General features: G+C 38.3%; 1 protein-coding gene across 1 annotated transcript in view; it reads left to right on the top strand.

Moving 5' to 3' along the window:
• Nucleotides 1-14507, top strand: part of LOC118320938 (CUB and sushi domain-containing protein 1-like) — a 263711-nt gene that overhangs the window by 21395 nt on the left and 227809 nt on the right. The window contains exon 3 of the mRNA XM_035652065.1: nt 8952-9064. Coding sequence (XP_035507958.1) covers nt 8952-9064 — 113 coding nt within the window. The remainder of the gene's footprint in view (nt 1-8951; nt 9065-14507) is intronic.

The raw sequence follows: 14507 nt of genomic DNA, 5'->3' as shown, positions 1-14507 counted from the left end.
TAGACAGGCGGGAGGACAGACGGAGGACAGATGCTTTCCACGTAGGGCTACAGCTGTAGCTATTTTTTCCCTCATATAAGTCTCCAAAGGACATACAGTACTACGTTTTACTGTTTTGGCCCGTTAAACGTTCTTGTTGGGACATTTCTCGTTATTAAGTTGGGAGGAGAACCTGTGCATATCAGACGTGCTGACCGACCACCCCTCGCTCCGCCTCGCGTATCCCGTTCACCACTGTAGCGTAAAAAATAATGCGTCCCTGATACTACCTCCAGAGGTAGAGTATCAGACGGATATGTCCTAAAGTCCCTGAGTCCCAACACAAACCCTCATTTGTCGCATCCATGAAAAAGCTACTAACCTCACACTTTTCTATAGCAACTACATACACTTCCTACGGACACTGCACTAGTCTTGCAAATAACTGCAAAATGTATTTGCATGTGTGACTCATAACATAGCTCTAAAGTAACCATCAAAATTTCATTTGAAAGTGTAGTTTATTTTTTTCAGTCACAACTATTGACACTGTTAGAAAAACAACAAACCAGAAAATAATCATTTTTAGGTGTTGTGTGCACCTTGCCTCAGCTATAATGAGTCCTTGGAAAATTATATACTTTGATATAGACAGAGAAAATCTGGTCTATTTTTTCCACTTCATTGAGCCATCATATTCTACACCTATATGAGCCTCCCAGTACAGCTATGTATTGTTTTAGCTTTATTGGAGCAGTCGGAGGTCAAGTACATCGGTCAAACACATTATAATGGTCACTGGATAAGTCTCTTCTTTACTTCCCCTGTCAGTATTTCCCCTGCTGGCTGGTGCATTTGAACTGACAACTGCCTGTTCTTTACTTGTGACGTGCTAAAATCCCCCGGCTGCCTGCATCACTCTTAATTTGGCCTTGTTAAGGTGTGATTGATACAGGTTGTCACGACCACTGCTAGAAAATAGCACGAGACCCGTAGAAAAAGTGTTTCGAAATATACTCAGTCAGTATTGGTCAATATGAACATAAATCCTCAAAGATAATAGAAGGTGGATCAATATTTATACATTGATCAAGTTCAATACCACATTAATTTAGAGACAGTAGTATTCTTACCATAAACAAATGAGACCACCAACGTGAAGACCAGCAGCCTCTGCAGTTCTTTTTTTGGTGCATTTTTCATGTTAGTTTGATCTCATGCTTCATGGCCAAAAATGGCATTGTTGTACAAACCTGATAGAGGGAACTGTTATAGTGTGCAGTATGGAGAGTAAGAAAAAAAGGGTTTGCTAAGTATACATTTATGTTTTTATATTGGTTCATCTGCTATTTCCATGTTCTTTATCCACCTAAAATGAAGTCTGTGAGATAGTTCAGGCATTCAACGCAAGTCCGCCACAACACTGACATGGCACACTCCTCTCAGTGCAACATACTATATATCCATTGCACCCTTTTAATCATTGTACAAAAGTCGTCAGTGCTCTGCTCACTCTTTTGCTTCATGCCTGCTGCCACATTACTTACCTGAAAGCTTCTGTATGCTTTTTACTGGCTGCTACTGCAGCATTTCAAAATCCACATTTCCACCCCAGCATCCACCTGTTGGCTCTGAGTCTGACTTACCTTAGAAGGTCAATTTTATTATTGTTATTCTCCATTCTCAATTTGGTGCTTCCTTGCGGGGAGCAACGAGATCAGAGCCTAGACACCAAACATCAATGCTGCAAATATCCTACATTCACATATATGAACATATCAACTATTCCACATGAGTTGACTGACTGAAATACAGCTGCAGAAAGCTGTCTGAAACAACTCGAAGATGTTAGTTATTGAAATGTTCTGCTTGGTGGACAACTTGTAAGGCAAATTTACCAGAAGACTGCAGGGACTATTAAAAGTCATCAGTCTTTGATTGAAATGTTTACATTTGCAGATAAGAAAGGCAACATTAAATTGGATTGCTTTAAATAACTTCTACTGAAATTAGTAGATGAGGTGTGTGGAAAAGAAAACTGGTATTATATTGACAATAAATAGGCAAATTACATCTTATCTTGACAGTCCCATCTGGGAATCCCACTGTAACAAGACTGAAACTGGATAACTGGGCTCCTTTTTAATGACATTAGCAAGCACACAATACTACATGGTATGCACATTTGGGTGTTTCTAAGCGCAGCTGCTATTTTTGTTAATAAATGTGCAGTGGCACTGTGTTCTCAACCTGTGACTTCACTGATAGAAGAATGGTGCTGAGATGGAAACAGACTTAGTCCTTAGATGCTTATTCTTAACAAAACAACCCATTTTTCACCAAAATACTACCAACTCTGGCAGACTCATTTGAATAAAAGCTCCTGTCTGTTTTCTTCCTCTATTTTCACCTTTGTGCCATTATGTGTTCTTTCTTTCAGGTTTAGTATCTTTAGGTATACGATATCACTGGCTTATTTTACTTTGGTTGGGACTGAAGGGGAATATTAATCCTAAATAAGTTTAAAGTATGTATCGTTGCTTTCCATACAGTCTCATGGCAAAAGACGGCAAGAGCACATCACTGAGCCTTTTCACAAAAATAACTGACTAAATCATGTAAATACATTTCATCCTGTCTTTATCAGGCTTTCCCAATGTGCTGTTTTCCAGTATACACTTTTTATTGATGACTGTGTGGATAAGATAGGGTTTGTCAGTGGTCATGGGCTGCAGCTGCATTTGGAGCTGTTGACCTCAACGACACACATATCTTCTTAACAGTTAGAGGGTCATTGACTCCAAGAAGATGATGTCATTTTTGAAGTATTCCCATCTCTGGCTGTCAATTTCTCTGTGGAAATCATACATACAGCTTTACCAAGATTTGCTGGGTCTCCCTTTTCATTTGGTACAAATCTCAAATTCTGCCAAACTACATCAGTTAAATTATTTTTAGTGACCAGCTCGTTGACACTCACAGCAAGGTTCTTTTCCCCGTGTAATCTGTGGAAGAGTGGTCATGTGATGGTAATGAAAATAACACTAATGCTATTTTCCAATATCATGGTATGTCTTTTTACTGTACTACCATCCAATCAAACCCATAATCCTAGCATTATAAGTGTCTGTCAACATCCAGCATGCCAACAGTCTGATAGACTGGCAGGCTGAGCAAGAGATAGACTGTTAAATGGGCAGATACAGATGGGCAGTCAGACAGATGGATGAAGCAACACACACAGGAAAGCTGGCTGGTTGGTCGGTTGACTGTAGAGACCGGCTGGCTGGAATCTCTGAGTGGCTGTCAGATTACATAAACTGGTTGACTGGTTGGACAGTTGACCGATTGGGTAAACGGTCACATAGTCTTAAACCGGCTCACATATTCTTGCATAAATGTCAAACAGCTGTAGGATCAGTGTGACTGGGAGGGACAGTGAGATGGAAAGAGAGCAGGGAAAGATGGAGGAGAGACAGACAGAGAGCTACACAGGGATATAGAATCATGTTGATCCATCAGTACAGTGACAGCTAGACGATTACTGCTCATTACCTGACTGACTGACTGACTCGCTGACTGCCAATCAGTGTGTGTGTGTGTGTGTGTGTGTGTGTGTGCGTGCGTGCGTGTGGTGTATGCACAGACGTGAATGAATTCTCATCTGTCTCCTGGTCAATCCTCCATTTGAGTCACAGTACCATTTTATTCCTAGAGACAGACAAATAATTGCACTTGTGTTAGGGTTTATGCTTTACATTTACTTTAATATGCACTTCTTACGATTATTTCTAACCATATATATGAAAAATTGTAATGTGGCATGTTTTTCTAATCAATAAATACTTTGTTAATGCACTTTGGTTTGAGCTTAATGTTAATATAGGTCAATACCAGAACTTGCAGTTTCACTACAGTTGTCAGTAGCAGCAATGGTAGCTCCATAATATAGCCAGTACCTCTTTGATTAAGTGCCATACATATAGCCAACCTCTTTCTAAATCTCTGACCCGTGTAGAAAAAGTAACCTTGGCCCAATATAAAAATGTCCTTGGAAGTTCATATGCCCTTGAAATTAAAAATGAAGAAGCATAGTGTTCTCCCAAAAATTAATTATACTCATTTCACTTTATTCACATTTTATTTGTTGAGTGGTGAAATATTCATGTGAGAATGTAACTGCTGTCTCCTGTGGGCCTCCAAGGTGATTTATGAAAACTTGTGACCAGGCAATTCTCTTCTGGTTGAGGAAAATATAAGTTGCACCAAAAATGCAGTGCGCAGCCTGAAAAAGTAGACAATGATCATACTACCTACAAAATAAATACCAATCACATGCAACCCACAGAACCAAATCAAATAAATTTATATATATGTGTCTGCAGAATGTACATTTCCTCATTTATTCTGTATGCCTGTGTGTCCCATTCTTGTGAATACGATATCTCAGGAATATCTGGAGGGAATTTCTTCAAATTTGGCGTAAACGTCCACTTTGACTCAATGATGAATTGTTGAGACTTTGGTGATCGAAGGTCAAGGTCTCTGTGACAGTGTAACAGTTTGTCAGACAATAAACTGGTGACACTTTGTTTTTTTTAAAGTTATTTTTTGGGCCTTTTATTGGCTTTATTGGATAGTGACAGCTGTAAATAGACAGGAAAGGTGGGTAGAGAGAGAGGGGATGACATGCAGCAAAGGGCTACAGGTCGGATTCGAACCTGGGCCGATGCAGCAATTCCATACATGGGTCGCCAGCTCTACCAACTGAGCTAACCAGGCACCCAAATTTGTGACACTTTTGACTTAAAGGTCGCTGTGACCTCAAAATTACCTTGACATGTTTGACATGACGTGTTTGGCCATTATTCAGTTGGTTGGACTAATCATCACAATTGGTCGGACACTGAATTGTAATTGAAACTTTGACTCAAAGGTCATTGTGACTTCAAAATAGGTTTTTAGTCATAATTTAAGGATGAATTGGGCAATTCTAAATTTCTCAGACTCATGCTGACGGAGACAATACAATTTGTAAACAATAAGTAGCTCAGTACAAGCTTTCGTCTTTTCATGTCATCCAAGATTAGCCTAGCTAATTGTGATCCTGAATATGGAATCATACATATGTATCAATATTAGCCAAACATTACTTGCTTCCAGGTATTCACTACATATATTATACAGTATGAGTCTGGACAGACATAGATGTAAACTGCAACTTGGCTGGTTGGCAGAGGCACACAACCAAGGTGGTAATTCTAGTTTAAACTGAGTGTTGTTACCCAGACAGGTGTTTCTATTTTATTCTGTTTTGAGAGTAGGTTAAATAATAGAAACACCTTTCTGCATTACTTTTAGTCAGGCGTACACAATAAACTGGCAACTATATTATAGTATAGTATATATTTAGCTAAAAAAATTCCACATGTATACTATTGAAAATACTTTACTGCTACTGAATTACAAAAAAGGATGTGTGTGTTCTGTTCTGCTTATGTCAAGTAACCTGCAATTGGAAATCCAAATAAAATTATAATTAAATATATCACAGTTATTGGCCATTTTAGCACATGCAGGGAATGGCCAGACATTTGGATAAATGAATATATCCATTAAAACTGTGTATTGATTGTCATTTGTATTAGTATGCCAACAAGCATGTATGTGAATATGAGTGCAGGTAAAAAATCAATGAATGTGCTTTTCACTGAAATTGCTCTTTAGTCAATAATAATGATACAAAAGTATGTATTTATCACTGCAAAAATAAGTAACTACACTCTTACAAAATATATTTTTATATAGAATAATGAATACTAATAATCAGTAATTAAGTTTACCCTAGCATGACCTACCCTCTGCTGTCATAACCAGCGCACAACATTTAATTAACCTAGCCACAGGGACCTGAATACTCAGTCTCAGTCAAAAAACAAATAACCCAAAAGTGTGATGACAGGCTCAGTGCATACAATTGAGCAACTGTGCAAGTTGGAGGTTCGAAACACTACCGTGGCTAGTAAAGTAAAAGTAAAGTAGAAGTAAAATAGAATGTGATTTACACCTATAAGAAGGAAAACCTTTCTCCTCCTTTACTCTTCCCTTTCCTCCTCTTGTTTCATCTCACCACACACCTTGCGCCCCTCTTCGGTCTGTCCTTCCTCAATTTCCTCTGTCTCCTCTCCTCCATCCCTGCTTCTGTTTGTCACTTTCCATGTGCTCCCTTCATCCATTCTTGTCTGTCGTTGGTGTCCTTGCTTCGAGGCCACAGAATTAAAATGATTCATTTTCTGTTTTCACTGTCCTCTGTGTTGCTCTGTAGTTAAATGACTTACTCTTTTACTATTTTTTGTCCTTCCACTTTTCTTTATCTTTCTCCAAATCTTTTTGTGTCTGCCTCTTTTGTACTTTCTCACTTTTATTCTTTCCTTTTTTTGTGCTACCTCTTCAGTGACCTAGCTGACCTTTCAAATGATGAAAAGTAGTTGTATAAAATAAATTGAATCCTATTTTAATGTCTGTCTTTCTTTTCCTGTTATTTTCCACTCAAACCTTGTTCCCTTTGGTTTGTCTCTGCTCCACGTCCATTGTTGCATATTTTTGTATGTAGTGAACCAAGTAATATTGTCTTCAAACTTGTCCTCCAATCATTGTTCTCTTGCTTTGGATATATCAAGAGCTACTTAACTTTGCACTTCAGTTTGCTCGCTTCCGTTCACACTTGAGAGTAAAATGGTGTCACTAAATGCTTATTAATTTTCTGCTTGGCTTGAACAGTGGCAAAATGAAATGTAAATATTAAATTATTTGTCTGGGTCAGCAAGATAAGACAAGCAAGATAGCCCAGGCATCCTTTTCCTCAGCCATGCACTGCAGCTCTTCCTGGGGGATTCCCAGATGTGTGGGTCATGGTCTTCCCCGAGGTCCAGTTGGACATGGGGGAGGCATCCACAGGCATTGTGATCAGAATCTCAAATCCCCCCAACTGGCTCTTTTCAATAATAAGAACCAGTTGTTCTACTCTGAGCTTCTTCAAATTATCTGAGCTTCTTACCCTTCTGATGAAAATATACTTGTACGTTGAGCTTCAGGGTGAGAATTATGGCATACTGTAGCTCTCCTGGAAACACAAGCACTTAACCTTTATTTTGGGCCCCAACAAACCCAGAGGGGGCAAGCCGCCATATCAATCAGAGCAACATGGCCTCAGGTTTGACGGTGCTAATCCACATACAGTAATAAAAATTGTTCATGAAACTATCAAATCAAACATGACCTGTTATTGTTTATTTATGCATTTGAAAAAAGATCAATTTTAAAACTTGCTAATTCTGTTTTCCACAAGCAAGTACTTATATTTAGTAAGACCGTTGCTGCTGCCTGACTTCAGATTTAGCTTTTGCTATGTGATATTGAGCGCTTGTGGAATTAAAGATAATTAACTTAAGCAGCATCTTTATCTAAACTGTAGACTAAACGAGTTTACCTACAAAGTGAATTTTTGCTTGGCTTCCATGATTATTTGCCCCCAACCCCCAAGATACCAACTGTACATAAGTTAGCCGTAAGCTAGCTGGCAACAGACACACCAATGTGTATAGAAGTGTGTCTGTGTGTTTTTATCCAGCTTAGCCTCTGATTGAACTCAGAACTCAGCAGGAACTCCGGTAAGGATTGAGACATACATATACTGTAAAATTGAGAGCTTCGCTGTCAAGACCCCAATACACTTGAAGTGCATCATCTGGGGCAGCAACAGGCTTGGAGGTGTTTATCCTCATCTTAACCATTTACCATTGGCTGCAAACCAGCCCAGTGAGTGCTGAATGTCATGGTCTGAATCAACAAACAGAACTGCATCAACTGTAAATGGCACAAATGCAGTCCCGAGGTCATCAAACTGGACACACTCCACTTTTTGGCTTCACCTTGAGATGCTGTCCATGAAAATTGCAAAAGAGAAGGAAACAGGGCACAGCCCAAGTAAATGCACTTCACTGTTGTTCATTTAAGCACTTGAAAAATGCATGTTAGATTTGGGTTGGGTTGGGTAGGTTTTATGTTTTATTTTTGCAGTGAAAACTTCAGATTTAGTTTTTGGCAGTGTCATGGTATAAATGATACAGTTTGTATAATAGTGAGTCTTAACAAAGCTATAGATACCTAACATAAGCCCTATCTTTGTCTACTGCATCTATATGTCACTAAAGTTCAGAAAGTTCAGTTCGCTAGCTCACAATGATAAGTTTATCCACTGTATAAATGTTTCTTAATTATGTAAACAGTTTTCACCTACATTATTTAGGCAAGTAAATAGACTATTAATGCTTTCCATTTCCTGTTATTCGTTCCTTCAGAATCCTCCCTATTCTCCTCCCCAAATCGTTTAACCATCACCTCTCAATTAAGTCTCAAAGGACTGTTTCAGCACAACTTCCAGTGTAATCAACCTCTCACCTTGTTGTATCACAGTCAACAAAACACCTCATCATCGTTAGCTTAACTATTCTAGTGTAAATTCTTAAATTACAATATGTTTTTATTTTCTGTTTTTGTTCTGTATTTCAGTCTGGGTACACAATGGTTGGTTGTCATGAATAGGGGATCTTGTGTACCGTAGCTCAGTGATATATTAAATTCATATAATTTATTTTGAGAGAGAGAGAGAAAATCACTCTTTACTCTCCTTTTCCTCAATGAAGAAGACAGCAGGAAACCTGAGAGTAGCTCACAAAACACAAAGGTCTTGGAGAGACCTGATCTCAGGCCAGCAGGTGTCTTTATGGGTTCAGGACTTTCAGGGGTTTAACCACAACATTAACAGGATTAACACTGAACACAATTGTTCACACACTTATTTATTTTTCTATATTTCAGGTTTTCAGATTTGATGTTGCCATATTGTTTGCTTTTGTAAGTCAGCAGTAAACTGTCTTGCTGTGTTTCAGAGATGTATTTTTGTTTTTCAGGTTGTCAGGATTCATGCTGCCCTCCCCTATAGTCAGCAGTGGATCTATATTGGCCTTGTGGTTTACCACAGACTTTGCCGTCAGTGCACAGGGCTTTAAAGCTGTATATGAAGGTAAGACAATGTGTGAGTGTGCATAGTGATGAATGCTGGCCATGATACACAGACAATTTCTGAGGCAATAGTGATGACAGATTTTACCTGCAAAGTGACTGAACCGTGTTGGGAAATGTTGTAAGAGCTGTAAGAAACAAGTACCACAGTATACTACATACAATAAAGATAACTCTGGAGATTGTTGATTTTGATTATTATTGATAAGCAGAGTATTTACAACAAGCACTGTATTCAGAAATATTTAGTTTGTTAGAATGTATCTAAATTACAGGATGGCTGCATTAGTTGGAGTAAGTTTGATGACATAGCTGGAGTTCATGGCACTGTTTTGCAATTGCAGTTGCTGTTGATTAGAGGGTACATAATTCCTGTTATCTATGTTATCATTGCATACCTTTCAGTTAGTAGTTATTATATTATTTGTATTTTATTTGTATTTATATGAATCAGATTTTTTGGGGGGTCAGAAATTTGAGAAAAGTTAGTGTTTACTGGACTGTACGTGTCAATGTATAGCACAGACAAATCAGGGGCAAACTCTTCTTTTGATCGAAATTATTATAACAAGTGGTGATAGACATGCAATCCTTCTTTGGATTTAATAGAATAACTGTTAATGTTAATAGTTCTGTGTGGCCCAGAGCTGTTGTCTTGGTCATCCCTCCATCAGCTGGGACTACATACTATTATATTGTATATGTATACATACACCGATCAGCCATAACATTATGACCACCTGGGCACGCTGGTGGTCATAACATTATGTAGCCCCAAACTGCAATGCACTGTGTGTTCTGACCTTTCTATCAGAACCAGCATTAACTTTTTAAGCAGTTTGAGCCACAGTAGCTCGTCTGTTTGATCGGACCGCACGGGCCAGCCTTCGTTCCCCACGGGCATCAATGAGCCTTGGCTGTCCATGACACTATATCCAGCTTTTCCTTCCTTGGGCCACTTTCGAAAGGGACTGACCCCTGCAGACCGCAAACACCCCACAAGAGCTGCAGGTTTGAAGATGCTCTGACCCAGTCGTCTAGCCAATTACAATTTGGCCCTTGTCAAAGTCACTCAAACCCTCTCGCTGCCCATTTTTCCTGCTTCTAACACATTAACTTTGAGGACAAAATGTTCACTTGCTGCCTGATATATCCCACCCACTGACAGGTGCCATGATATCCAGATAATTAGTGTTATTCACTTCACCTGTCAGTGGTCATAATGTTATGGCTGATTGGTGTGTAGTCTTGTATTGATGTGTCTTGTATCCTTAACATCATTGATTGTTGTGACTTCCAGGTTGCATATTTTGCTGTGTGTCTTGCGTGTGTGTTATTAGCGTGGTATACAAGACTTTTCCATGCTTGCGTGCATGTTTGGATGCGACACAAATACTTAGCCTGACCTTTTGAAGATGCACACACACACAAAACACAAACCCACACAAACACACACACACACACGCACACAGTGTTCCATTACGCTTGCATAAGAGTTCATCTATGAATCATGAACTCTAAATATCAAATACAAACTCAAGAGACCAGATATACACACTTACTCCCCTGCGTGTGTGTGTGTGTTTCAACTTTATCTTACTCTGTCTGTGTATACTGTATTGTGTGTGTGTGTGTGTGTGTTTTCCCGGATGTGTGTCATTTGTGTGTTTGTGTATGTTGAAAACAAACCTGACAGCCATTAAACCTTTTTCAGGAAGTACTTTGTCTTCATTTTTTTCCTTTCCATTGTTCTGTTCAATATCTGTGGGGACCCTTAAGTGTGTTTGTTGCCTCAGGGAGTGGTTGTGATTGTGTGTGTGTGTGTTTGTGTGGGTCTGCATGTATGCGAATGTGTATGTGGTGTGTGCTTGTGCACATATAACTGACAGGTCTTTCTGTTAATGTCTTTTTTTCTATGTTGCTTTGTTTTGCATTGATGTCCTAGACTTCAAAAATTGATTCATGTCTGTGTTTGTGTGCTTGTGTGTAAAATGACAATTTATGTGTGGGGTGAATGTTCGTGTGTGTGTAAAAAAATTGGCATTCATGCATCAAACCAAAGCATTATTTATTGAATGCTTTGGTGTTTTGTGTATATGAGATCAGTCATCTGTCCTGGAATGTGCAAGTACATGTGTAAGTTTCAGCTAACTGGATAGCTGTCTACTTTATCTTTATGGCAGTAATCATTTTTACTGAGTTTACTGAAAGCCAAGACAAATATGTGAGAGTGAACAATGGTCCCAATGATGACAAAAAGAAAGAGAAAGAAAAAGCCTGAATGAAAATAGATGTTTTGCCACCGATTTGATTTAATGTAGATGTTAGAAGATGCAGTTATTTGCTAGTCTCACAGCAAGGTATCAGGAGGAGGATAATCGTCGACACTATGGGCCTGCAGCATATGTGCAAAATGCAATTATATAAAAAGGAACATTTTGATTTTAATCTAGATAAATTGTTCAAAGGATTGCATCTCTCAAATGAGAAACAAACAATTATTGCAAACCATATCTTTAGACACATGCATTTCAATTTACCTAGAGAAAGTCATTGTGCTTTGAAAAGGAAATTACATGTGTAATTTAACACGTTGAGAGATCAGAAATTAATCTGTTGTGCATCAAAATTTATCAAATAGATAAAATTGATTTGGGGGCTACTGACAGTGCAACTTTAACCACATTTTAAAGAAAAGTGCTGTTTACTCAAATCAAGACCACTAATACAACCTTGTAAAACAGAAACTCTTCTCAGCTGTCATCTCAAGTTGCTCAATCCGAAGCTGACACAGACAAAAACCCTGTAATTTTAAGCAATGTGAGAAGCACCTCTGTGACTGTAGTTTAGATCAGTTTGGCTGGATCAAAAGCAGATCCAACATTCAACTCTAATTTCAAATACTTATAATCTGCAGAGTTAGATGGGCAAAAGTTTGTTTTCATCCAAGCAAGATAGTGCGACCACCTACGATGTGCGGATCCTGAGTTGAATGTTTGATGTGAATAGAATTTTAACAGTGTTCATATTCAGTAGAGGGAAAGTTTCACTGTGCATATCAACCTTCATGCTCTTTTATTTATCCTTTAACCTCGCCTAGACCCTAGACTATGTAAAGCAGGAGACCCTGCACAAATCTTGCATGAATTGCTAACATGAATACTGTTAAGAACTGATCATGAAATTACTTGGGTATTGATAGCTTGCAGGGTCAAGAACTTGAATTCATAACCATTTGAGATATGAAGTCACATCTCATAGTACATTTTTATCCCATTGCGGTTCAACATCCTTGCGGACTTGACAAGATAACAGTGAACACATCATGGTATATGACCATGAGGTCTCAGTCCACAGATCCAGTAGAGTAGTAGTATGCAGTATCCAGTAGTATGATTTTTCTTCTTTTGTTTTACCATATCCATATTCCAAAACCTTTTCCTCTTCCTAGCTTACTGTTGATGTTTTGCTGTGGCTGTATTTAATGTTGTCTTGCCTTATGGAATCCTAAAAAGAAGAAAGTAATTGCAAAATAAATCACTAAACTGAACTCTACACGAGCTGATTGAGACAAACCACTGTTTCTTAATGAAGAAAATATTATTTCAAAATAATTTCAGCATATTTTATTCCTCATCTACTACCCACTCTCTCTGCTTCACACCTACTCCTTGTCATCCTCTCCCCTCCCCTCTCTTTCTCTGCTTCTGTTCATTTAAACTAATTCACACTAACAAAGAATCTATTTGGCCCTGTCTTTTTATTGGCCTGAACAACCTGTCTCCCCTGTCTGTCTGTCAGCCCATATCTGTTAACAAATATCTTCTCTGTTCTATCCTTTTATTAAAGGAAACCAAATTGAACTATACGTCTGAACACATAGCTAACTGATAAGACTCCAGTTGCCTGAGAGAGGGATGGGTGGAGAGAGAGACAGAGAGAGGGAGGGTGGGTCAAATTAAGCTATAAGTGGTGGAAAGCAAGGCCTTGCTGATAAAAAAGCAAGTTTGCAAACCAGCTCTGCAAGACAAGATAATCATCAATTAATTTCCCCTGAAGCAGAAAGAGAGACAGACAGAAAGACAGACTGACTGACTGACTGACTCACTGACTGACTGACTGACTGACAGAGAGGGGGGGGTGGGGGTAAAGACAGAGAGTTGAGGACAGAGATGGCTAGGATGAAGGTGAGGAAAGGGTAAATAAACAGGAAGGGATTTTGTATATTTCTAGTTTGCTGTCTTTACCAACATGTTATTCAAGAGGGAAAAAAACCTACATATAATCATCAAATTAAAAAGAGAAAGATTTTAAGTGCTTCACTGATCTTTTATTTACAGTGATGTTTTTTGTATTCAGATGCATTGACGTCCCTGATGGAGGAATTTTTTCGTCACATGTATCTTTCCCATCTCCCTCACTATCGTCTCCGTCTGTTTCCCCTGTAAAAAAAAGTTATGAAATATATATATATATATATATATATATATATGTGTATATATATATGTATATATATATAGTAAGTAAATAATATATCTGTAGTATGTTTAGGAATCAGTGAGTGAGCGTAAACTCTTACAGCTGCTTCTTCAGGAGTTAGACCTGCAGCCATAGCTATGGATTTGTTGGAAACAATATGGATTAAACACTGGGTTGTGTTTCCACTAGGACCCTCTTTTGGTGCACATGGAGCTGGGAGCTTAGCGTGTGTTTAGCAATCATTGTGCCAAATGTTAAAAGTTATAAATATTTAAACTTTTAGTAAAAGATTGCCTTGCCTCAAATGAGTTTGCCAGTTGTGTGCGTTAGCAACAAGAAGCACTACCAGCTCTTCCCCTGAGCATTAGTTAAGTGCTTCTACCTATAAGAAGAAGAAGGATACAAGGCTTTACTGTCTTGTTCACAATAGTGACTGAACTCTCCTAAAACAAAGGCAAATTGTACAAAACAGACATGAGTGGTGGTCTCCTTGATGTCTCTGTAAATTGATTAAATTGGGTTCTTCATCAACAGAAGAATGGGTCGAAATTCTTTCAGATTCATAACATGCATTAATTAAAAAGACATGCTGAGAAACTTGTGCCAGTGGAGCTGTGGTGCTTATTACTGACATACTGATTACTGATGATATATATATTTTTATTAGGTTCAAGGGTTCAAATTATTATGGATGCATATTACAATCCAAAATGATGATGAAGTGTTACATCTTGTTTTATTAACAAATACATTTTAGTATGTAAATGCTAGGCCAGTATAGAAATGACTATGAAACTAATTATTTTCAGGAGAGAAAGATGTTTTAACAATTCTCATTTAACAACTTGATTAAGAATACAAGAGAACTGCTCTAATTAACAAGGCCTATTAATTATAAACTGTTGATCATTATGTACAATATGCACTACAGCAGTTGAGCAGTGTATGTGAGTGTGTGTGTGAGA

Source organism: Morone saxatilis, unplaced genomic scaffold, assembly GCF_004916995.1.
Source record: "Morone saxatilis isolate NCDOM2014 unplaced genomic scaffold, NCSU_SB_2.0 Contig11, whole genome shotgun sequence".
In the NCBI taxonomy this organism is placed as follows: Eukaryota; Metazoa; Chordata; class Actinopteri; family Moronidae; genus Morone; species Morone saxatilis.
This window is presented reverse-complemented; position numbering and strand designations above follow the sequence as displayed.